The sequence below is a fragment of the Augochlora pura genome, chromosome 8, assembly GCF_028453695.1.
Source record: "Augochlora pura isolate Apur16 chromosome 8, APUR_v2.2.1, whole genome shotgun sequence".
NCBI classification, from domain to species: Eukaryota; Metazoa; Arthropoda; class Insecta; order Hymenoptera; family Halictidae; genus Augochlora; species Augochlora pura.
Window position 1 is genome coordinate 5,448,089 of NC_135779.1, and position 26,738 is coordinate 5,474,826.

At 41.3% G+C, this 26,738-nt stretch overlaps 1 protein-coding gene across 1 annotated transcript in view; it reads left to right on the forward strand.

Moving 5' to 3' along the window:
- The window catches only part of LOC144474587 (ras-related protein Rab-37), a 133,433-nt gene that overhangs the window by 5,953 nt on the left and 100,742 nt on the right, over window positions 1-26,738 (forward strand). Inside the window, exon 2 of the mRNA XM_078189630.1 lies at window positions 5,263-5,529. Within this exon, the coding sequence (XP_078045756.1) occupies window positions 5,266-5,529 (264 nt within the window). The 5' untranslated portion in view covers window positions 5,263-5,265. The remainder of the gene's footprint in view (window positions 1-5,262; window positions 5,530-26,738) is intronic.

Sequence of the window (26,738 nt, forward strand, 5' to 3'; positions counted from 1 at the left end):
ATAATAATAATGATAATAATAATAATAATGATAATGATGATGATGATGATAATGATAATGATAATAATAATGATAATATCAGGTTGGAAACTATGAAACGGGCGTCGCAGCTGAATAAAGACTAGACTAAAACGCCCGTTTCATAGTTTCCAACCTAATATTCTCATTATTATTAGGTTGGAAACTATGAAACGGGCGTCGCAGCTGAATAAAGACTAGACAAAAGCGTCCGTTTCATAGTTTCCAACCTAATAATGATAATAATAATAATCACAACAATAATGATAATAATGATGATAATAATAATAATCATAATAATCATTCTAAACGCGTCCAGCGAAACGGACCTGTGAACAGAGCCGTGCGGAATGAAACTGTTTCATTAATAATTACAAAGTCGTTCGATTAAACCGTGGCTCGTAATTTCGATTTCGCGTTCGATTAAATTGCAGGGGCTGCTCGTAACCGGAGCCGAAATACGATCGCGAGGTGCACCGTGATTCAATGGTACAGACGGAATTACAGAGAAATGATCGACGATGATGGTAAAATTCCGTGACGGTTGTGATCGATGAGATTATTTATGGATCTATAATATTTGAAGAGGAACAGTGTTTCGCTGCATCCAAAACATGTCAGGTTATGTCGGGTTATGTAATTTTATAATTGTTCTACCGTGACAAGTGTTTGCTGAATTTTAAAAATTAATTTCATGCTGATAAGATTTGCTGTTACGTTTTATTTATGTTTTATTAATACAATTGATAATTACAATTTTATTACTTCACATGTGCTAAAATCATTTGGCATACCAAGACATAGAATAGAGTAATATTTAATATACATACGCTATGATAAAAATGATAAAAAATCTAAATAAATTCAGTCACATTTAATACTCTTTTTAGTATCAGCTGGCATACTAATTTAGAAGTAAAATGCCTTAATAATTACCTCGAGGAACGCTGTCAAAAATCATATAAATGCCATTGATCTCTTCCACACATTTCGTTGCATCAAATTTCTGAAAATCATTAACAAATGTATAACATAATATATACGTCAGTAACATAATATTTTACATTAATAAATGTATAATAAATATATATAAAAATCGAGCGACCAATTCCAACTAGAATTAAATTTATCCATGAAACCAGCATCGGATATTCAGCGGGAACTCGGAAGAAATCTAGCTCGAATAAATTAAAACAAGAGATCGTATCTCGAAGGGTCGGCTCGTTTTTCATGGGAAACCACGGTGCTGGGAATCGTGCCGGAAATATCGAGGCGGACGGTCGACTATCAACTACCGCGAAAGCGCTGAAAAGAGCGCTTCATCGAGGATTTCATTTTCGCGGCGGCGCGGAAATCGAATTTTCTGGGTCGACTCGAGCAAGAATAACACTTTAAGGTTACAGGATACCTTCAGATTGTCAATGAAAGACTCCGGTCGATTTCTTTTAGATCTCGAGAAGAGTTCGGGTCGGTTTCCGTCGAGACAATGGCATTTCCCGATCGCTAATCGGATCGTCGCTCCCTGGACGAGCTTTTTCTCTATTTGCCGGGGCGGCCCGGCCCCGCTAAATTGCAGGTTATAATTCTATTCATAACCGTCCTGCCCGGGGATCGTATAACGCTTAATGGCGGTTATGAATCCGGTCGGCCGGTGGAACTTTTAAATTGTTTTCCCCTTCTAATTAATGGGGTGGTTAATTACTTGTCCCTCTACTTTTATTTAATCCAGCGGCGGGTGGCTCGCCGAACCGGCAGGATTCGAGCCGGCCGCCATTTTTAAATCGCCCGGACGCCGAGGAACGGTATTGACGTTTCCTGCGATTCGGTCCCTTTCATTTCGACAAATGGACTTAATTAATTCGTCGACGGAAAAGATATTAAAATTAACGTTCATTGTTGAGAAAGTAAAATCTTCCGTGCTCGATAATATTCTCTAAAAATTTATGCGGTTTTAGCAATTGCAGAATGTTTTGGATGCTTTTTCAATTTTAATGGAACAATGATTCTATTATTTTAGTTATATATTTCCAATGTGAAATGTGTAAGCAATATTATTTTGTTGTAGAATGTGTTTCGTAAATTTTTATGAAAATTCCAAAATCGCTGATGTCGGCTGGTATCGGCGCGGGCGTTGTTCGGTGCCAAAGAATATCGGCCGAAACGCAGCCGCGAGGTCGATATGTTTGCGGAGACGAGGACGAGAGTCATGCATGATTTATGATAGTATTGTTGCCGCGCGGAGTGGTGCCGAAGAAATCCGATGTAATCTCTCTTTCGCGCCGGGGATGCTTTCCAAGTCACTTATGAATGTTTCAAAACGACGTCTGTTTCCCACCTACGCCTCTTTCTTGCCGCCCCTCGTCCTTCTCGTCTTCTCTTCTTATTATTCGTCTTCTTTTTGGTCTGCTTCGTTTTCAAATTTTACTTCTTCGACTTCGAATTTTACTTCATCAACTCTTTCGCCTTCGAATTTTACTTCATCAACTCTTTCGCCTTCGAATTTTACTTCATCAACTCTTTCGCCTTCGAATTTTACTTCTTCGAATTTTACTTCTTCGAATTTTACTTCTTCGAATTTTACTTCTCCGAATTTTACTTCTTCGTCTTCTCTTTCGCCTTCGAATTTTACTTCTTCGTCTTCTCTTTCGCCTTCGAATTTTACTTCTTCGTCCTCTCTTTCGTCTTCGAATTTTACTTCTTCGAATTTTACTTCCTCGAATTTTACTTCTTCGTCTTCTTCGTCTTCTCTTTCGCCTTCGAATTTTACTTCCTCGTCTTCTTCGCCTTCTTCATCTTTGTCTTGTCCTTCGATTTCAAATTTTACTTCTTCGTCTCCTTAGTCTTCGTCTTCGTCGTCTTCTCTCTCTCTCTGGAAGAACGGTAAAATTTGCATCCATTCAGGTGCAAATAGAAAATCGGCCGAGGGGAACCGTGGAACAGGGCTCGACGGAATATGATAATCAACTTTTAATCCCGTGAATGCCCGACTTTTCTGGCAACCGCGAGCCATTTCTTGCGACTTGAATGGCCGCTTTGTCGCGAACTATTGGGGCGAATATCGCTCTAACTTGCAAACGTATTGAAACAAGTTGCGCGTTCCTGTGAACGATTTTATCGACGGGACGTAATGCTCTGGCATTTGATACTCTGGCAAGAGATTTACAATTTAAAATAAATTTGATTTATAAAGGAGCTATTAAAATAGCTTTTTATACTGTTTATGCTTTATTCAAGAGAATGGAATTCTCTGGTTTCCATTTCAAAATTGAATAAAATTATTAAGAAGAATTATGCATCCAAGAGATTCTCATAAAAGAAGAGCTTTAATCTCTAAATTCGCTATAGAAAATCTAGGAAAAAAAAAATGAACAATGTATAACAAAGTTAGAAACTTCGAGCTTTGCAATGAATTAAGATTTATTGAGATTCAATAATTTATACAGATACTATAAGATATAAATGTGTACTAAAATCAAAACAAAATGCCATCGATCCTTCATTTAAAAATACACGAGCAGACTAGCATATTATTAATATAATAACAGTCTTTGAATCTGTAAAAAGATATGAACGCATTTCAGGTGGTTCAATTTACTCTGATTTTAATATCTCGTCACATGACAGGCATTATTCTAAAAACGCGTTTTCTACTTTGCACCTCTGCCTTCCACCATCGATCACGAGCATCTTCAACTGGTTCCAACGGAGACATTACTGACGTTAACAATGACCGACGACACTCGGCTCAAACAAAATTCGAAGTTGCTACATTTCGGTCTGTTTTCAGCTTCGTTCATTTATCATTATTAGTAATATTGTCGGTGTTCATTTACCTAGTTATCTGTTGCGATCTGTTCGAAAAGTGTGCGAATTAGACACTGTACACTTTTTAAACACCTAACCTACCACGATTAAATGACCAATGGCTGCATCTAAAATTGTTAGAATAATAGAGAAATTCTCATGGAAAATTATTACATAAATTGTATTGTAATTAATATAACAAAACCGTACGAAATCTGAATGATTTGCGTCCTTTCACTCTTTTTCTATTTAACACGAAAGTTCATATGATCGAATGACCGGTTGCTTAATCGAAAATTGGTAGAACAATATAGGAGGTTGTCGTAGAAAATTATTACATAAATTATATTAAAACTGGTATAACAGAACCGTGCGAAATCTAAATAATCTAAATAAAAATCCTCGATTAAAATAGTCGTCGCTTAAAATCGTCAACCAACTATCGCGACGAGATCTGCCGATTTCGATCGACCGATTTCCATGGGGCCCCGTCCCATTCGCGGCCGTCTACGGGTCAGGCGCTTGTCCCATTTCCCGCGAAGAGGCGAGCCACGGGGCCAGTCGGTTATTACCGTCGACGATTGTCCACGGTTTTTCGCGGTCGGGAAAATTAGTGGCGCGTCGGAGCCGGAACGCCTCACTAATTGGCATTAACTGCTGCAAGGACGCGCCGTCGCGCGCCGTACCGATGGAGATGTCGGCCGATCGAAGGACAGTTATATACCAGCGTTCGCGGCCGGACGAGACCCGGCCGTGCTTCTGCGAACTGGTTTTCTCGGTAGCTTTGATAATGCGACAGCCGGGCCCTCGTTTTGCCGAGAATTATCGCGGCCGGGCGTATATACCTCGAGCATTTCTTCACCGCGGCCGACGCTCTGTCTCCCCGGGCCCCACCTCTCTCTCTCTCTCTCTCTCCCCCCCTTCTCTCCTCTCTCTCCTCGCCCGTCCTTGAGATTATAATAAAATATTAACCGGGCCGTACGTACCCCGATCCGGGAATCGATTCCCCCGCGATCTTCCTCCTCGTTCACGGCAAATTGCCGATCACGTCGCGAAGGATCGGCGATCGGGCGACTGTTAACCCCTTTCCACTTAAATGGCGACTTCGAGGCAACACTGAAATTATTCTGTTCCGAAATCATTTTTATTAGCATGGAGTTTTGATTTTAGATTTGAAAAATTGTCGAGTAGTGAAACTGTTGCTAATTTCTTTATATATAATAAGTCGTCAAATTGTCAAATAATAGAAATCTTCGCACCGAAATAAAATAATAAAGATTGAAACGTTGAGACGAACGTCCTCGTTTTAATGTTAGATCAATCTCGGGCACGAAGCACATTAAGAAGGTAGCTCCTAATCGACCATTGTTCGTTCGAACATCCCATTTCAATTATCCACGCGTTCGTACCTGATCCACTCTATTCTCTGTCGTTACACAGATCATGACCAGCGAGGACAACATGAGCGACGACGTGTTCGAGGTCGAGGAAAACGGCTCGTCGGGCGACGCGATGTTCTCCGGGCTAACGCCGGGCACCGCGGAACCGACTCTGACCACAACCCCATCACCGACCGGATATCGGGATTACAAACCGCCGGCGGAAGTGTTCTCCGAAAATTACGGCTACCCGACGGCCGGGGCCAGGGACTACATCCGCGACAGCCTGGCCAGGACCAAGCAGGAGGAGGCCGCCTTGGCGCACAAGGTGAGCCATTTTCTCTCTATTCCATTCTTACCTGTCCGCGCGCGACCATTCCCGGAGACTCGAGAATCGAACACGACTCTGCCCGTCGCACGTCTTCGAAATAAGATATGCGAAAAGTGGATTCGCCGTTGTGCGATGTCGCGGAGCCTTTCGACGCGCTGCCGTCTTTTCCGGATAGAACGCGAGCCCTGAGTTTGGATTTAGCGGAATGTTTGGCGACGATGCATCGGATTGCGGGCGGCCATTTATGATTTGGGGAGATTATGTTGATGGGCTGGGTAGTATGTTTTATTGGGTAAAGGTATGGTTAATTTAATTTTTAAGTTTATAATACTATAATATTATATATTATATTCGGAAATTTGTTTCGAATATTGAGTGACCAATAATCGGTGACAATTTACTTTAATAATTAATAATACAATTGAACGTGGCGCGTCGTAATATAAAATGGCACCCGTAAAAGCCACTATAGTGACTTGAAGAAAGCGACATCGACGATAGCCACTATAATGGCGCATCGTTCCTTTCAAGAGGTCAACGACCTCGCGCTGAAAACACAAAAATCATCCAAAAATTATGCTTTTTAAACACCACTCTAAAGCAAATAAATCTGCCCTAAACAACGATAAATCTTGTCGAATTAAAACGAGAGCTTGTAGCAAAATCTCTATCAGACAAGGTCCACTTCGCGAACCGAACCGCGTCTAGCCAACCCAGAAAGGGTTGTCGAATCGTCGCCGAATCCCCTCCGGCAAGAAGCTTGCAATTTCCGTATCTGGAATGATTCCGTGTCGCGCGGAAGCCCGGCCGGCCGGACGAGGCCAGTGACCATTTCTCTCTTCGCTCGTTCGTCGAAATCCCCCCGAAGAAGGGAGGGAGAGGGTCCCGCGAGATATTCCGAGTATTCCCGGCATGCATCCGTCCACGGAAAATATCCGTCCGTAAGAACGTCGTTTGATATTCATTACCGGCTCATTTGCATGATGAATGGGACACAGTGTTCCACGGATATGTGGGACCCCAACAAGGTCAGTCATGCCTACCCGCCAAGGTCAGGCACGGCCCTCCCTCCCTCCCTCCCTTCGTCCGCGCGCCGCTCGCGCGGCAAGCCGGCGGAATAATGATCGGGAATGTCGAGGTCCATGCTATACCCGTGCGGTGGTACGGCCCCCAAGACGATTCCTACGTCCTTCCTTCGGATTCTTCGTTTTCTGCTTGGCCCTCGTCGGTCGGTACCTCGCCCTCTCCCTCTTCCACGTCGATTCATCTCGGTCCTCTCCGCGTCGAACCCCTCTTCCCCTTTTTCTGCCCCGTCCACCCTCGGCCGTTCTGCTTCTCGCTCTCCGTCTCTTTCTCCCAGTTTTTGTCCCTTTCTCTGTCTCTTTCTCTCTTCATTGGTGTGTTCTTTTGTCTCTTTCTCTCTTCATTGGTGTTCTCTTATCGCTTTCTTTCGTTTATTCTGTCTCTTTTTCCCACTTTCTGTCTTTTCTCCTCTTTCTGTCTGTTCTCCTCTTTCTGCCTCTCTCTCTCTTCATTAGTATTGTTTTATCTCTTTCTTTCGTTTATTCCATCACTTTCTCCCTCTTTCCGTCTTTCTCCTTCTGTCTCGATTTATCAGTACTCTTTCATCACTTTCTTTCATTTATTCCGTCTCTGTCCCTTTTTGGCTGTCTTTGCTTATCTCCCTTCTTTCTGTTCTTTTCTATTATTTTTTTATTTGTCCCTTTTTCTTACTACCTTTCTCTCTCTCTCTTTTCTTCCATGTCCCTACCTCCCTTTTTGTTGTCTCTGTCTTGTCTTCTGGTTTTCTCTGTTCTTCTCTCTCTTTTTGTCCTCTGTCTCTGTATCTCTTTGTCCCTGTCTCTCTGTCTCTGTTTCCTTGTCTCTTTGACTCTCTGTGTCTCTCTGTCTCTGTCTCTTTGACTCTCTGTCTCCATCTCTCTCTTTCTCTCTCTCTCTATTGATACATCTATCTCCAATTTTCAACCCCTTTCGTTCTATCTCTCTCTTCTCTCCCCGTCTCTCCCTCGTATTTCGAGGCTCTCTATCCTCCAGCCCGACGCCCCTTCTTTTTAATCTTGCACCCTTCCATCGTCCCCTAGCCCACCCTAGGGGATATATCTCTCTTCCAAGTCCTTCTGCCCCTAATACTCTACAATTTTCTCCGGTTTACCACGATTTTCATGTAGCGGTTTTTCTTCCACGTTTTTAAACCTAATCGCGTTGTTCAAGCGAGCATAATATGCATTCGTTTTGGGGAATTTTTCTTGGAAATGTTCATGAAGCGATAGAAATTAGGCTTAGATTTAATATATATTTTTTCAAGTGCTTGAAATGATTTTTTTAATTTTTATAAGAATGCAAAATGGCGACTGAGTGATCGGTAAGAATAAAGAACAATAAACCATTTTAATTTCTCATGACTGGATTCTATATCATTTTTCTTGTAAAAATGTATTTATATAGAAATTAGAAAGTACCTATCTCCGTCAGTTTAATTTATCATCGTTAGATTTTCTATGTTTCATTTTACAATTATTAAACCTCATCTTTTCATCTATTAAATTTCTCTATTCACGCGCGCACAGAAATCAATTCAATCTTGTTATTTCTCCAAGAGAACGTGTCAAAGTGCGACAATAATCACTGTGTCCAAGACCGATAGAAAATTCAAGTAACATACTCGTTTATTTGACGAGACGTGACAACAATATCTCTGCTCGCGGGACAAAATGGCGCAAGCGGCTCCGTGAATGCTTAATGGGATTCTAAGCGTTTATAGCTGCTCCGCGAGAAAGCTATCTCTCGTAGATCCGTAGATCTCCGGGCGACGAGACGATCAAGATAAGCCTAGGTGAAAATCGGCAGCTTTCTCGCCGGTTAACTCGGTTCCCGAATTTTTTATCGACAGCCTGCGGATACATTTATCAGCCGACAATTGACGGTCTCGATGTTAGTTACATTGACGATCTCGATTTTAGTTATATTGAAAATCTTGAGTTCAGTTACATAGACGATATTATAGACTATTCTATACGCTATATTATACTATGCTATACTATATTATACCATCCTATATTGTGCTATGCTATATTATACTATTCTAAACTGTGCTATGCTATATTATTCTTTTCTATACTATGCTCTGCTATTTTATACTATACTATAGTATGCTGTGCTATACTTTACTATGATATATTATACTATTCTATACTATACTATGCTATACTATACTATACTATGCTATACTATACTATGCTATACTATACTATACTATGCTATACTATACTATGCTATACTATACTATACTATATTATACTATTCTATGCTATACTATGCTATACCACATTATGCTATGCTATACTATGCTATACCGCATAATGCTATGCTATACTGTGCTATATTATACTATTCTATACTATGCTATAGTATACTATACTACTCTATATTACATTATGTTATTATAACATAATAATTACAATAAATTCATCCTTCAATCATCGGTCACGCAATATTCAGTCCATTTGCAAACTCTACATAAAACAATCGGCGACGATTAACTCGATCGCCGTTGTTACACGTCACCGGATTGTTGCACGTCAGCACGGATCCGTGGACCTCTCGGCTGCTTCGCCGCGAGGCAGATAGCCGGCGATTTACGAGCAACCGGAAGCGATTTTCCGATTTGCCTCCGCGCGTAACGAGACCGAAGCGCGTTTTACGATCGTAACCGAGGCGGTTACTGCCGAGGCATCTCGTCTCGAACGCGATATCGTCCCGCGGTCGGATTGTTCTTGCAGGATCGTTAGTCAGGGTTCATTCGGCGGGGACCGATTCTTTGCACGGTCCGCGTCGCGTCCACTCCGCGCGGGCGTCGCGGCGCGGATCGCGTCTCGAACTGGTTTCACGTTTCCGCACGAAACCCCGCGTTTATCGGGCCCCGATCGCAAAAGTTTCCCCGACGGTGATCCGATCTGCGGCTCTCTCGAACGACCGGGGGCATCTTTAATGATTCCATTTTACGGTGTTATTAAACGCCGACCGCTTCGCTGTCGTTCGGACTTTGGAAATACGTGGGGGAAGTGGAGGTATGGGGTATGTGGTATTATGAGGTATGTGGCACTGTGGAGTATGTGACACTATGGGGTATGTGGTATTATGGGGCAAGCGGCGACCGGAAATGGTAAAAAGACCCGTGGCAAAAGTAACCTCGCGATTAGGGGTGAGAAATGGCTGTGATATCGGTAACATCTTATGGCGCACATAACCTTAAAAATACACTATTTTATCCTAATCTAACTATATTTATTGTAATGAGTCTATTGATATTTTATTTTAACTTATTTGATCTTATTTTACTTTAATTTATTCTGTTTTATTTTATTTACTCTATTCTGTATTATTAGCCTGTTTTAGGTATTTATATATTTCAGTTCACTTGTATGTCTGCTGTTTTATGCGAGTCTTGTCAACTGTTTATTAGATTCTAGTCTATTCTATTTTATTCAATTATTAGTTGTTATATACATATAAGTCAAATTGAATTTTTCTATTGTCGAAGTCTAGAAACGGAAGTAAATAAAGGCGATGCAAGGAACAAAAATTGTCTAGTCATATTAAAGAAAATATTAAGGACAAATGAATGGTAATAAACGCAACGTACAGAGAGTCATAATGCGAGGGGTTGAGAAAAATATTACCGATCAATAAACGCGCAAGGGGTTGATCTGTTTAATTTCCCTTTCGTCGCGATTCACGCGACAATTTGCTTCGAATAGCAGAATGTCGTCGGCAGACTTCGTAAATCGGCGAACGAAAAGCGAGAGAGGCGCCCGGGCAAGAACCGATTACCGTATAATGCGGTAATTGAAGTTGTGTCCGCGGGGCCGGCGAAGAAATAACGAGAAAGAAGGGTATCGGATTCGGACGGGAATCCGGTGACGGAGCGAGATCTCGCTCGGCGGAGGAGAAGAAGAAGAAGAAAAAAAAGGGAAAGCAACACACCGGTGACCGAAGGGTTGGTAAGAAACGGCCGGTGCTCGAACAGGATTTCTTGGTCGCGCGCGCGAGCACGAGTCCGCTTTACCCTTCCCTCCCTTCTCGCCGAAAGATTTGCAACAGCGAGGCGAGTCGCGAGCCGCTTGCCGCGGCAGCAACAGCAGCAGCAGCAGCACCGAGCTCTTCAATTATCCCTTATAGGAGCGAGTACTACGCTCGAAGGAAACCGCGAGGCAAAGAACCGGCTCCGGACACCGTGGACCCCCTACCGGTTTTACTTCGCCCTCCCGATCGGTCTCTCCGGGCCAAGGAGAGAGAGAGAGAGAGTCCCCGCGTCCTTCTTCTTCTTCTTCTTTCCTCGGTAGAAGGCTTAAGGGCCCCCACCACCTTAATTGCCGTCACATTCTGAGAACGTTTTCGCGGATCATACGACCGGCGCGAGACGAGGAGGTCTCTATTTCATCCGATGCTTAAGCTCGCGCGCGCCCAGCGATTCGCGCGTGGGAATCGCACGCGACTCGAGGGAGATCCGCTTCTCGAGGGATCCGTTGCTGGTGGATCGGGGATCTTGTGGTGCTGGATCGTGGATCTCTGCGGGGAATCAATCGTTTCCAAGCGGACTCGGGGATATAAAAATTAATTAAACTTTTATAGCGGGTAATGTAATTTTTATGCAAGTCCATGGAACTCGCAGGACAGTCGTCGGGATTGTTGGTAGATCAGGAATCTTATAGATCATGGATCTCTGCGGGAAATCAATCATTTCCAAGCGGACTATTTAAATAACCACTGTAAATAAACTCTAGATTGCGCAATTTGTTTTACAAAAAAATCAAAGAATTGCATACGAAGCAGATATTAACCCATTCTTGTACTCGAGATTATTTTAATTCCGAAATAAATATTCACTCCTTATATATAAAATAAAAATAACAACAATAATCTTATGAACAGCGCAAATGGTTAAAAATAACCGTTCTACCGAAATTTAACATTCATCCTAGTCCACTCTTTGTACTAAGCCGTGCGAATTCCGGATCACCTGAGAATCGTCGAGTTCCAGGATGATTTTCCAATCGCCGCGGCCCAATCACCGCATCGATTCTCGAGGATTCCGCGAGGCTCTCGCAGGCACGCTGCAAATAGGTTGCGAGCTGTTGCTGGTTCGATCCGGGCAGGATCATCGCCGGTCGTGTTACCGGCGAATATATTATTCCGAGTGCCGGCCTGGCGGCGAGGCGGCGGTGTATTCGATCAATGGGCCTTGCCGGCGGACTCGAGAGGTGAAGCGTCGCCGCGTGGGCGGATTAAGGGCGCACAATTGGCTCCCGGGACCACAATGCGTAAGCCGGACCGCGAGGGGGGAGAGGAGGGCGCCCGGCATCGGGATATGATTAAGCTGTTCCTCCCGTGCAACGATGTTTGCTCGAAATCGGACGCGAGCAGATCGCCGATATGCCCTGTTGCCGGACCGGATACCGACTTTCGATCTAATTAGGCCGGCAACCGGACTTGGTATTGCTCACGGAATGAAGATATCGCGGCGGAGTACGCACGGTATCGCGAGAAACTCGTGGCGTACCGTGGAACGCGTTTTTCGTTTTTTAATTCTAGGTATTCGATTATAGTAACTGTTTTCGGGGAACGAGAGACAATTAAAGAAATTCATTGTGGAATGAGATAAAATATTTACTTATAGATCTATATCTATAAAATAGATATTCAACCGTATCTTCAACCATAAAAACCGCAAAACTTAAAAAATCGCATCTCCTCTTCCCTAATTGTCCATTTCTGTCACCAACTTTCGAAACACTGTCACCATTACCCTAATTAAACCTGAAGAACTCAATATCTATATCTGTATATACATATTGAGTTCTTGATATATATGATAGATATATAGATATATCTATATCTATATATAGATATTGAGTTCTTCAGGTTTAATTAGGGCAATGGTGACAGTGTTGCGAGAGTTGGGGACAGAAATGGACAATTAGTGAAGAGGAGATGCGATTTTTTAAGTTTTGCGGTTTTTATGGTTGAAGATTGTTGGAACTTATGAAATGAGGATAGTAATAAATTTCATATAATAATAGTAATAATATAATATTAATAATAATAAGAAGAATAACAAGCGATATCCAAACTCAGAGTTGCTTTTGTCACGAAGACCCGTGACTTTTGTCACGTTTAAGCAATTTATCAACTGACAAATTCGATAATATAATTCCTGAGCTAAATAAAAATACGGAACCTAGAAATCGATACAATAGATACCTTTAACAATATTTTCGATACATAAATATAAATATTTATATATAAATAATATTTAAAACATTAAGTAAAGAGACATTAGTCGACGAAGTCTTAATAATCAGTCTGCATCGGCAAATAATTGCACTAACAAAGCGTTAACGTTAAATTCATTTATCGCACACTGTACGCACACTAACAAAAGTAGTTGGATAAAAGAGAGCACGATCGGAATCGCTGCACCCAGCAAAGTATTGTCTCGCGAGCGGCGAGCTCGTGAACGGCCTGGGAGCCGTTGCTTCTCGTTCGATTTATCCGCTCGCCAGTTTCGTTAGTGGTTTTACAACCAGAAGGGGGAGGGGGAGGGAGAAAAAGGCAAGATCGGATTTTTTCCTTGCGTGCCTCGCGGAACGGCTGGAACGTCGTCGGCTAGAAACTGCGCGAACCTTAAGAGGCCGTGCATTTGGCGGGCTCGCGCAGCCGCATACAAATTGAGTTAGCGACCTCGTGGTAATGGAGGCGGACGGGAAACACGGGCGTGCGGAGCAGATTCCGCTCTGCCGCGCCGCGAGAAATCTTCGATATTGTTCTATTATTGTTCCCAACGAGACGGAACTTCGCTGTACCCAGCTTAAACCCCGTATTTGCATTTAACAACCATTCAACTGCGACGGTATCTCGAGACGTGGATCAAACTGGTCTCGCTGGCACAGACGGCGCGCGTTCCGCTGATTGTATCTCGAATTAATCGCGTTTAACGCTAGGTAAACTGTTCATTTTTGCATTCCGTAAAAGATTTATTGCCGTTTTTATCGAGCATTATTGATCGCCTTTGCGACGCGTGTGTCAGCGACACGATTCTTCACTTTAAAGAGCGCGTTTCCCTTAAATTCGATTTAAATTCAAAGGACGTTGTTTTAACTTTAATTATCTTTAATTTAACAAATATATTTGTAAGACATTTATATATATATATATTTTATAAGACATTCTTTATAGGAACATTTTCCATTCGATTCAATTAAACTAAAATTCTAGTTTAATTATTCTCTGAATTTTACTTTCGACTTTAACCAATCAGAAAATTCGTTTTCCAAAGCGATTTATCGTCAACGATCATTATTCGTCGCTTCGACTGACTATTGTAAAGGTACCTAACCGTTCCGGGATGCCTGAGATTCCATGTCGTCGCTCGAGAGGACGGATTTTCCAAGCGACGTTCGACAGGGAGATGGGCGCGCCGAGTCGCAAATAATGTCCCTAAAAATGGCAACGTCCCCGCGCTCCTTTTTGCAACAGGCATTTCACCCGGCCCCGCAGCCCGATCGAAAGGTTGACTCTCCTTTTATCGTGAATCCGAACAACTGACTTGGACAAGCACGAATGGTGGATTCAAGCCGCGTTTTTCGCGTGCGCGACCGATTGGTATTCCAACCGTTCGCTCCCCGAACTGGGAATTGTAAATTGATAAACGCTCTCCGGCTGCGTTCCACGATAAAGAACCCCCCCGTCCCTGGGCTCGGTCTATTTTATTTTTTTCACCGAAATCATCGGCTATCGATCCTTCTTGCACGTGACTTCGATAAGGATGCGGATCATTTCGATAAACGTGGATCTTTGTGCGAAAGAGAATCGCCTCTCTCGTATCCGAGAGGAAAGTCTATCTCTTAACAGTTTCAATTGTTTAAAAATAATGTACCTTCTATTTATTTTTCGTTCATTTTATTCTGTACTTCAAGTTGATAGTTTATACATAATTATATAAAATTCGCGGTCTTAAATTTTAATTTTTCTGTTGCCATTTAATTTCCTTCGTTTCCAAAATGAAAGCACTTGTATCAGAGATAAATGAAATAAATAATATAATAAATATGTGTTCACTTCTCCAGATATTTATAAAATGTTTAATAAGGCAGAATATTTATTTCAAGTTCTACAGTTTATTTATAATCTTTTTATTTTATGTTTTGTCACACAACTACGCTTAGCTATCATTTCTAACCTAGTAATCACAAAACGAATTTTACAACTTCATTTACGCGTATAAAATGATTTTTATAAATATCCACAGTACTTTTAAATATCATAAAGTTTTATAATCATTATTATAAACATTGAGAATCAAGTATATTTTTTAATAGAACGCATCAATCGCCAAGGTTGGATATCGAAGTTTCACCGTCGAATTAATTGCACTCATCGGCGGCGTATAAAATGATTTTTATAAATGTTCACAGCACCATTAAATACCCCGAAGTCCTGCAATTTTTATTACAAACCTCGAGCGCATCAAATAAATGCATCGAACGAATGCATCGAACGCGAAGACTGAATATCGAAGCATCGCCTGTCGACTTGCATTAATCGGCGGCACGCGCGCCCGATTTTTGCCGTCGAGCAGTCAATTAATTAAATTTCATTCACGAATCAATCCGGTCCATCGAGCGGCCACCGGATCCATAATACATAAAGATCGCCGGGGTGGGGGATTTGCAATTCCGAACGAATAGAATCCCGAAGTTAGCTGGCCAACGGTAATGGACGAAGAAACGCGCGGCCTTCGAGTAATAATTTCATTCGACTATCGTCCCTTGCAAAAAGGGACTCGAAGGGGGGGCGACGTGGATCCTGCTTTCTTATTGTTCGACCGTAATTGAGTTTTTCAGTAATATATTCCGGGAGCGTTCGATCCTTTGCCCCTCATTAGAAAAACCTTCCGTACCCAAAAATTTTTCATAGCGGATCAACATCGCGAAAGTGGAGTAACCATAATTTCCGCCATTTCTTTCGCCTTTTACAGAAAACTTGGAATCGCGCCTTTTAAAGCAGATCGTGATTCAGGGTTGATTAACACCTTCCATAAACCTTTTGGATATACTTCGAAGACAGTCCTCCGAATTTAGGCGCTTCTATCGCGCCGATCTAGTTAAAATTCGAAAAGAGTTTTTATTTCCCGAAATTTCACCGCGTGATCGAATAAAAAATGTTTTACGAATCCTTTTACCGGCGCTAAGCTTTCGATCGCGGAACGGGCGATTTCATAAAATCTGCTGTACAGAGTCCAAGCTATAAAACCTGTTTGTCCCCGGAGCAATACCATCGAAAGTCCCCGGGGGGGAATAAACAACGCGCGTCGCGATACGTCACCGATGCGCGACGACCGCGATTCCGTATCTTCCCGAAGAAAATCGAATTGATTGCGGCTGTCGTCCGTTTGGCTATGCGACACGTGTACGGCAACGTTTCGAAACGTATGCGCATATTTTTCCCGGGATAATAAGCGGATAGAGATTTTCAGGTATAAATATGCACGGAGAAATTTCCGAAGATAAACGCGCGCGTGGAAATCGCCGGAGATAAATCGCCTGTGTAGACATTTCCAGAGATAAATGCGCTTGTACAAATTTTCATAGATACGTTTTACACGGTAGAAATTTTCATAGATACATTGCACGAGCTGTAATTTTCATAGATACATTATATATGCGTGGCAATTTTAATAGATAAATTGTCATTTTCATAGATATACATTGTATGTGCAGCGATTTTCATAGATACGTTATACGCGTAGTAATTTTAATAGATAAATAGTACGCGTAGCAATTTTCAGAGATTATCATAGGCGTAGTATAATTATCCTGGTTAAATGTGCTTGTTAAAATTTATCCTGAATACTAGACGACACCATCCGTCACAAAAATGCAAATATTAAATATTACCATGTTCACCTCTGTTGAAAATTAGGCTTGCGCTTTGGACAATGAAAATGCTGCATAGCAATAGACAAGCGAAGCGCGATTGTTGTTCTGTCGTTATATTAATGTTGATTAAATTGTGAAAATACAGTTATCGATGTTAAATTATATTTTTATATTTATCTCGATATATTCTATTATTAATTAACAGTAACTTCTGACAGAGAAAAATTCTATAAAATAAAAATTTGTTTAACTTTGATTACTAAATCTGTTGGCGCATTCATTTTTAACTCCTTGTTAATAATTTATAATTACGAGGGGATTAAAGTCATAGTAATATTGCGACAAAGGGATGGTCTTCGTTCTTTACTAAAATCTGCTGCAATTACCAACCAAGCTTATCCTTAAAATAATTTATAACTAAGTTACTATATTTAAATTTTGTAATTTTCTCTTCATAATTTACATATTACAGTCTATACATTGTAACTTATATTTCTAAATTTACTATTTCTAATTTAATCATAATCTATTCCACTTGTCTTCCGTCCGGTTCACGGCACAAGTCGAATTTCTCTTCGAAGCTGTTCGTCGTTTTTACGGAACAATTTTTAGGCGCGCAAGCTCTTACCTGGTTAAAGAGTTGCCGGCCCGGCGGTTCTGACGTAACCGCGTGTGCGTGCGCGCGGAAGGGGGGCGTCGCAGGAATTCATCCGCGAGAGTCGATCCGCGCGTCGACGTCACACGACGGGTAGAAGTCGAAAGTCGTCGTAAAATTTACGGCCGGGCCGGGCCCGATGCCGCCGCGGCGGTGAACGCGCGCATGTGTATATACGACCGTTTGGGCCGGCGACGTGACAATGCCGGACGTGCACTTATACGGGCTGCATTATAATTTGCATTGTGCGCTGCCCGCGCGCCATGTGCGTGCACGCGCGCTCGAAAACGCACGCGAGATATCGCGTTACACGCGCCTTTCCGGAGGAATACGCGCCGCTCGCTCCTACACGTTCGCAACGAATTCGGAACGTGCGCCGCGCGTCTCGTCTCTCGCACACGGGGAGACCCGGTTCAGTGACTCTCAATACGACCGTAAATAGTTTTTGCAAGAGAAAAAAAAACACGATCGCCAATTAAACTGCAATCGCAACTTAAGAGTCGTTCGTTCGTTACCGAGCGGCGAATGTTGCGATTCGGGAACGTGAGGCGACTGCGTTGCACGGTCGCTGGATTCTTAGGCCGTAACGACTGGGCCTGGACTAGCAACTTCGACCTTAGCTAACAATTTTATACGCATACATGGACGGTAGTTAATTATCGGCAAGCTTTGCCGTGGTCTCTGAAAGGAAACATCCGAGGCTTATCAATTAACATCGAAACCGTAGATCTTCTCTCACAGAAGTACAATTCATTGTTTATAATTTTCTCAGTGAATATTTACAGATTGTACAGATTATTTTACAGATTCTGCCAGTGAAACAGCAATTTTAAAATATCGCTCGTGTAGCCCCTACCCCTCGATTTTCAGCCGCGCGGTATCAACCCCTAAGCCCGTCCAACCCCTAACCGAGAGGGTGGGCAGTGTAATCATCGTATTAAATATTACGCTTTTCGAGAAACGTATTCTCAAGCGTATTATCCCATTAGGAGCGCCTTCTTACGTATGCAAGTTAAAGGTTAATTTCATATCGTAACGGAGGGTCGCTGTTCCGAGAAAAAAATGGAATGCACGATTTGCAGTTCGCATTTTAAAAATGCATATGAGAAACCGCGGGCTCGCTCCTGTTTCTCGCAGTTCCGAGAAAAAGATTAAATCGACGAGCTCCCGTCGTTTTCTAACAACAATACAAACGGGTTATTCAGCGGGGGATACATTAACAATGATAACTATACGGGCGTTTCGCAAACATTCTAAGTGGAACGTTTTCTTTAATCGTTTTAGCAATTTGAAATATTTCTTCTCTAATTCTTTGGACAATATATTATAATATAGTGTATTTATTATACTGTATTAAGCTGTATTTATGATACTGTATTATACTTAGCTATAGAACATGTTTTCTCAACCAATTTCATAACTTGATATATTTTCGTAATTCTTTAAACATTATACTGTATTATACTCTATTATAGAAAATCCTTTGTTAATCATTTTAACAACTTGATATATTTCCATAATTCCTTCAATAATACACTTCATTATACTGTATCTACTATACTGCAGTATACTCTATTATAGAATTTTTTTTAGTTATTCTTAACACCTTGAAATATTTTCATAATTCTTTCAATAATATACTGTACTATACTATATTGTACTCTATTGTAGGAAATCTTTTCCTAACAACTTGAAACATTTGTTACAATTTATTGAACGATATCCTGTACCATGCCAAAAGCATTGTCCCGGTACTTTCAAAGATGGCGACCGTGAAATCGTCACCGTAACAGAACGAAGTTTCCTTTCCCAAGGCGATCGTGCCCGCGCTTGTCCGAGAACTGAAATAAAAAAAGAAGGAACGATAATATAGCGTGGGTAAAACGCGCTGAATAGAATTAATATCGATCGCGAGAGATAGTAAACGGGGAGCAGTTCCAACCATTTTCGTTTTCGCGCGCGAGCATGTTACATGGAGCCCGGCTTCGGGGTTTATGGACTCCGCGATACACCGCCGATAGAGCCGCATAAATAAAGGTTCGCGGCCGTTCGGTCCCGAGCGGCAGAATAAATCCGCACACGCGCGAAAGTGGTCCTCACTTTCACCGCGGCTTTAAATCAGTCCGCGTCCGCGCGCGTTAATTTGCATGATGCGTGAAAGGGAAGTGTGTACTTTGGTTTGATTTATCGCCACGGTTTGGTCGTAAGTTGGTCCCGGCAACGGTTTAATACCGACGTTCGCCTGATCTTTATCTCTATCTCTCGTTCTCTCTCTCTCTCTCTCTCTCTCTCTCTCTCTCTCCGCTCGAATCGCTTCTCTTAATCGACCCTGTGGCTCCGCGCTTTTTATCACTTAACGCTAATTATAGTTCTTCCGGTGCGTCGAATCTCGATTGGGAAATACTCAGGTCGGCATGAACATACTTGCAACATTGTACATACTTGCGAGCCTAATTCCCGAAGAATCGAAAAATTTGTTCAATAATTATTATAAAAAGGATCTAGCGAAAAAGCCTGCAAAAGGTTTTGTATAAAAGTGTGATAATAATATTATAGTGTTATATTATATATTAACGGTGTTACTTAATAATATATAATAGTATAAGTAATAATATGTCGATTAATTATATAATATAATGTATAATAAATGTATAATAATAAGCGTGCATAAAGTCCTGCATAGAAGTGAGAAAATAATGCTACTAATATCTTGGAATTCGTGGATCTTCGTTTGTCTCGGCGAGTGTTGGTTGAGCAGGGACGCGCCACGGCGTGGTGCGCGCATTGTCCTCTGTTGTGTGAAGCGAAGCGGTCGAAACAGCGTGGTAGAAACTCACGTGTTGCGTTAGATCAAGAAGTGTCGCGTTTAGATCATAAGTGTTAATCATTGTAATCACTGTTATAATATAAAACTGTCAATAATATATAATAGTATAAGTAATAGTATCGATATTAATAAATCGATCAATTATTAATATATTATAACATATAATACTATTAACGAAACTAATATTAATCAATCGGTCACAGCAATAATCGAAACAATGAGAGCTCTAGAGGCTCGGAATTGCTGCATAAAATTACTTACATGAAACTAACAACCCCGGACCACCCCTCAGCGTCAGAGAATTTGAAACTTTCCTAAAGTCGGCTGTTGGAAAAAACCTGACTAGCTGCAAATTACCCGCGAAATGGGGCTGACTCGAGTGTTTGAGCTTTCGTAAAACAGCGTCGCGACGTCCTGTCCGCTGAAAGAATTTTCGTTTGGAGTCGCGAGGGAGAAAATCGCGGGACGAAGATGTTAGTCTGGTGAGTGAGAGGAAGAGAGAAGGAGAGGGAGAGAGGGAGAGAAAGGGTGAAAAAGAGAGGAATAGAGGGAGAAATAGAGAAAAATAAAGGGAGAAGAAAGGAGGAGAGAGAGAGAGAGAGAGAGAGAGAGAGAGAGAGGGAGAGGCGGTTTCGTGCGACAGCTGAGAACAGCGATCGCGGGGGAAGGGGGTGGGAGGGGTAGGGAGGGCAGTGAATTAAGTTTCTCCGCCCCTGAGGCCGACACATTCGCCGGTGCTCGTCACGACCACCCCCCGGGGGTCCTGCGCGAATCTTTCAATGGAAATTTTCGCGCGAAGGGGGACACGCCGCCTCGAGCCTCGCCTAAATCATATAGGAATTAAACGACGCGGCCGACTACCCGGACTCATTGATTTCGTAGACACGGCTTTCCAACCCTCCGCGAAACTTTCTCGTCGCTCACACTTTTTTTTTTCCACCGCGAATTCCCGTCCAGAGCGGGATTCATGAATTATGGAAGCGAACACGTCGCGATCAAATGTTGGATCCTTGCACGAAAGCTTTTCCATTGTTTGAACTCGCCGAATCCTCGAATCTCGATCATTGTATTTTGCAACATTATATTGTATTTGTTTCGAGATCGATGCTATTAGGGGGTCCCATAAGTTCGTCCTTTTTTAGGTGAAGTAAAAATTAAACTTACGCGAAGTAAATATAATTTGTCATAGTAATCGATAATTTAGTATCCAAGTTTCAATACTATTACATAATTTTTTAAATATCAAATATCTTTCGCGACTAATAAAATTGATAAAATTAATAAAATCAAGATAGAAACGAAAATGTAACATTGAGCTTAATTTTTACGACCAAAGTCGTTAAAGGGTTAAGACGTAACAGGATTAGGCTTTTTCTTCTTCTTTTTTTTATTTGAGTGTTATGAGGCCTCTGTTATTTTTTTTCTCCGTTGGAAAAACATTTTCTTCGACTTTCATCGATAGTTATTTGGCAGCGGGGTTCGTTAAGGTTATTTCACGCGGTGCAGCTTCTAAGCGGAGCGAACTAAAAGCGAAATCATGTCTTCGCGTTCAATTTATTAAAGGAGAAGAGAACGCAGAGGGGGGGGGGGGGGGGGGGGGGACTTGTTGCGATTTTACCGAAGGTTCTCGGAGGCGTTCACCGATTTTCGTCGAACTTTTAATCATCGTTAGCGTTACGATTTCGAGGGAAAAGTCAATTTCCGTAATGGATTTTCAACGAAAATATCACGACGCTGTTTGCACTCTTTTGCGGTTAATATAATATTTTTAAGTTAAGTGGAGAACATTGAATGTCTTCCATTTAATTATCGTCGTGGCTTTATTTTAGAACTAATTCTATAGTTCTGCAAAGTTCGAAGATTTTTTCTAGAAAATTCTAGAATTTCACGATATATATATTAATTTTGTCCTTTCGCTTTTATAAAGCAATGCACGCTAGTTATTATAGGGTGTTTTAAATATTTTATATTTTTAATATTTCTGACTACTCTACGTATTTTAATATTTTCAATATTTTCCACTACTCTACGTACTTTAATATTTTTAATATTTTCCACTACTCTACGTATTTTAATATTTTGAATATTTTACAATATTCTAGGTATTTCAATATTTTCAATATCTTACAATTCCTTACGTATTTTAATATTTTCAATATTTTACAATACTCTAGGTATTTTAATATTCTAAATATTTTACAATACTCTAGGTATTTTAATCTTATCAACATTTTACAATACCATGCATTTTACTATATACTTTACAAAACAAACACAGTCGCAAAAATGGACACCCCCCTTGCCATACAGACAACCCTCCCGCACACTAATCTGTCCCATTCATTCTCATTTTCTCGCCGCGAGCGCGCGCAGAAGATCAGCAAGAAAATGGCCCCCCATAGCGTCAGAAACGGTGGCGATCAGCTGCCAGTTACCTGTCCGCGGTGAACAAAGATCGGCCAAGCGACCGGTCAGCTCTTTTCTTCGACTGCGGGGCCGTTGCAGCCGAACACGGTGGTTTCGCGCGAGAAACCATTCGATCGGTGGCCGTTCATGCGGGAGAGCCAATACACCGTGAAGGAAAAACGAAAAACCGTCAGCGGGACGAAGTTTTCGATGGGGCCGGTTCGCGCGGAAGAGCGATCGCGGCCTTTTGCACAGGTCACAAAGCCGCCCGTCTCTCGCTTTACGGGCCTCGCTGTCTGTCTCTCGTCCTAATCGCGTGCTTTTTCCCCGAGGAACGAGCGTCGTTCGTCTCCACCGAGAAATCCGGGAAGCATGTGTGTTTGGGAAATTGCGACTATCACGGGATCCGCGGGACGCGATCGATTCCGTGTACAGTGTCGTTAGAATCCCAGATGCGATCGGCACCGACGCGTTCCGTTCCCATTTCTCACTTTGATGCGCTCGTCTTTGGAACTTGCTTCTTCTCGGTCACGTGGCTCCATTTGCGGAGCTCTTGTTCCAGCACACGTAGAAAAATTGCTTCCTTTGGTAATATTTTCTACTGTGGTTTGGTGCTTTTTATTAGCATTTTATTAAGCCGTTTTTTAAACCTTTTTGGGGTGAGTTTACAGGTATTGATGACGTTAGGGGTGTTTTAGGAACGTTTTATTTAGAATAGCGGCGCGATAGTAATGATAATTTAATTTTATGTTGTACTTAGTTATTAATATTTATCTGATGTATAGTAAGTAAGTATATGTATTTATTAATATTTTTTTAATAATATTTAGTTAGTTATGACAGATGATATTTCCCATGAAATGGTCTAGTGCTTTGTTATCCTAAATTCCAAACTATATTGTACGTTCTAAAGATCGAAAAACCTTCTGCCCACTTCTAAAAAAATGTTTATTATATCAATGCAATGACCGCTAGTGCAACCTAAAAAGTTCCATAAAATTAGAACGATTCATTTATGAAAAACAAAGTTGGAAAAATCAAATATTTCCCAATTTCCTTATACACATTATACAAAATTGATAAGTTACTAGCTTGAAAAGTTGACAAGTTAGTAAGTTGAAAAATTGAGAAATTAATAATTACTTAAATTCTTACCCATAATTAATTCAATTATTTTAACTTCTGCCCCGCGACAAAGTAAAATCGCGCGTTGCTTTAAGTTCGTTAAAGTCCCTATTAAATTGTTCACGACACAGTAATTATTAATATATTTCACGTCCCTATTAAAGCGACGTCCAACGCCGCGTCCGATAAGAGACATTCCCCGGTATTAAAATTACACGAAATATCGCGCTTTATGGTTGATACAGTAATCGTTTCGCCGGCGTCGAAGCAATAAGTACGTTTTGCTTCCGCAGATTCCGCATACCAGTTTCCAGGAAACGCGCGCGATAAATCCTACACGTGCCATAAAATGTGCAACCATACAACCTTATTGGACGATAAAATGTCTCCGCGAGTGTTGGCCGTCGGTTAGCCAGGCGCATTTTCAATGGAACACGATCATTAGCCGCGCCGCGAAAAATTAGCCGAACGCTGTAAGCTCTGAAATTGCGAGCCGAGACAGGTGTGTGTTTGGAATGTTAACGATTTTGTTATTAAACTACGTTGAGTTAAGCAGTAGGTAAAATGTCTAAAACGAATCCTTTAATGTTGTAAATTATAAGAACGACTTCTTCTGTCTTTAAATTGTGATGACTTTAAATTTTTAAGAATCATCGTACTGGACGCTAAAATTGACTATGCATTGCCTTATAAAAGAAATAAGATTTAATTAACTTAGACCTCCCGTGACTTTTATATTAATATCTGGGATGGTGAATAAATATATTTAACAATCTCCAGTGATAGTATCATCACAATTTTAATTTATTATAGTATAATAATTGACAAAATGATTGATTTACCGATGACGGTATGATCAGTGTTAAATCTTATTCCAGAAGTCGTAATTTACCGTTCACTTTTACCATCTTTAATACATAATAAAATTTTTCAAAAAACATCCTTAAACCTTTATAAAAGTCTCTTCACAAAGAACAATGATCATAGTACGCAAACAATTCGTCGTAAAAGTAAAAGTATTCGCTATTCAATTACCCAAATAATACCTCAATCAGCTAATTCCCCAATAAAGTCATTCACAAAACCTCCTTGCCCTTTGCTCCGCTACTAATCTGGTGCAATAAACCCTACCAAGAGGATCACCCATGGTACCCGAACGATTCGTTTACAACTCCCCATAAAAGTTCCAAAAATTCACGGAAGAAAAGCCCTAAATTTGTTCGAGCCCGTTAAACACCACAGAAACCAATGGAATTGACTCGTGGCCACCGCGATGATCGCAGTCTAATTCAATTAGTCCGCCCTTCCCGGGCGAAGGTGTAAGGAAAGGTGGACGGCGCGGTCGCGCGAGAGGGTAAAAAACGGAGCGGAAGCGGGCGAGCGCGGAATCACTCCGCGCCGCGGTCGCCTGTCCATAAACCAGCGGCTCGTAAAAGTAACAGAATTAGTCGGCCGGGACTTTTATCGCCGTACCATAAATTTCCATCCATCGGCGGACCCGAAATTATCCGTCTTGTCGCTTCCTCCAAGCCCTTCCACCCTTCCTCTCTCTCTCTCTCTCTCTCTCTCTTTCAAGCGCGGGCTGTGAGACCGCCGACACCTGTGATACCGTTCGCGGTTCACAAGGCGGACTTCGCCGTTTGACCCGAGGCACGGGCCAAATTAATACATTACACGGTGCTGGTTCCACCTGCGCGGACCCCGGGATACGCAACCCGCAGCTGGGTTCCAATTCGGGGCCGTGTAATTTAGTCACCTCTCGATACTATACGCAGCGCGGCCGATTTAAGCCTTTCGGGCGCGGCGATCGGGCTGCTTCGATGCACGTTTTTCGTGGAAATTAGATCTGGTATATTCGTTAGGTTAATATTTCAAGGGAAATTCGTGTGATTGTAGACTTGATTTATTCATTTGTTTATTTATTAACTTCATTTCATATTAAGAAAAATATATCAATATTAAAACAGAACTATACGCAGTTATTATTCAATAATATTCATAATTTCAAACACATTTTTTGACGGAAATCCACAAGGGTAGTTCAAGCATTTATTTGATGTAATGTTATGTAATGATAAACTGCTAATATCAATGATAATATAATAATATTAATAGTAATATACAGTAGTAATGTTAGTAATAATATACAGTATTATTAATAATAATATACAGTAATATTAATAATAATATACATTAATATTAATAAAAATATACACCCTTATAAAAGCAAATATAAATTGTACAAAACCAATATCGCGACCACTATATTAGTGACAAAGATTCAAATATTTACTCTCAACACGTATAACTTAACTAAACCCTTTCTACAAACTTAGCAAACCAATAAATCAATTATTACAGTATGATAAACACGCGTTCTCTCTAAGAAGAATTCTAAGCACTATAAAAATTCATTATAAAATGAACAACTCGATAATATAAAAACAATAAAAATTGATTAAATATCTACAAGATCTCACTAACTTATTCAATTACTTCAATCGATATTTAAACAATGTTAATACAGTAGAAAATATTAATTATCTTCACTCACCCCTGTAGTCCCAATTTCAACGCAACGCAAAATGAATAAATATTTCCGAAGAAATTTCCAAAGCCTTTGGCCATCAATTTCAGCGAAATTCGACATTGTGGATCAGTAGAACCGGCAAGGAAGTTTCTATAATACACCTGTGCGTAGATGTCGCAGCTGGTGCCGAATTCGAGCCGTGTAATTTAGCTTTTGGTAAGCTCGTCGCGGTCGATTTAAACCTCGAGGGCAAGACGCCCAAGAGCCCTTCGCGATCGACCGTTCGAGATTTCGTTCGGATAAATACAGAACAGTGCTACAAAGCGAGAGGTATATGTACTTCCCTCTCGATACGACGAAATTAGGTAATTAGACAGTACATACGACGGTCGTTTAAAACGGACCCTATCCCGCGATCGACCGCCACAAATTACCACCCTTTCGCCCAGATCAAACAACCTACGAAGAGTACATTCAGCTGTGCTACGTGTCTGTTACTTTGACCGACGGATTGCGGTCGATTGTGAATTTATTGGGCACTTCCGGTAGGCGGGGAAGCAATACCGAGTCGCTATATATGTATATATACATGTAACATGAACTGTACGTACAGTTTTATCGACAAGTGCGCCGATAATCGAAACTTGTCTCCGTTGATCGACGAAAGGAGGACACGAAGCGATCGCGATAAGAAAAGTCTGCCTT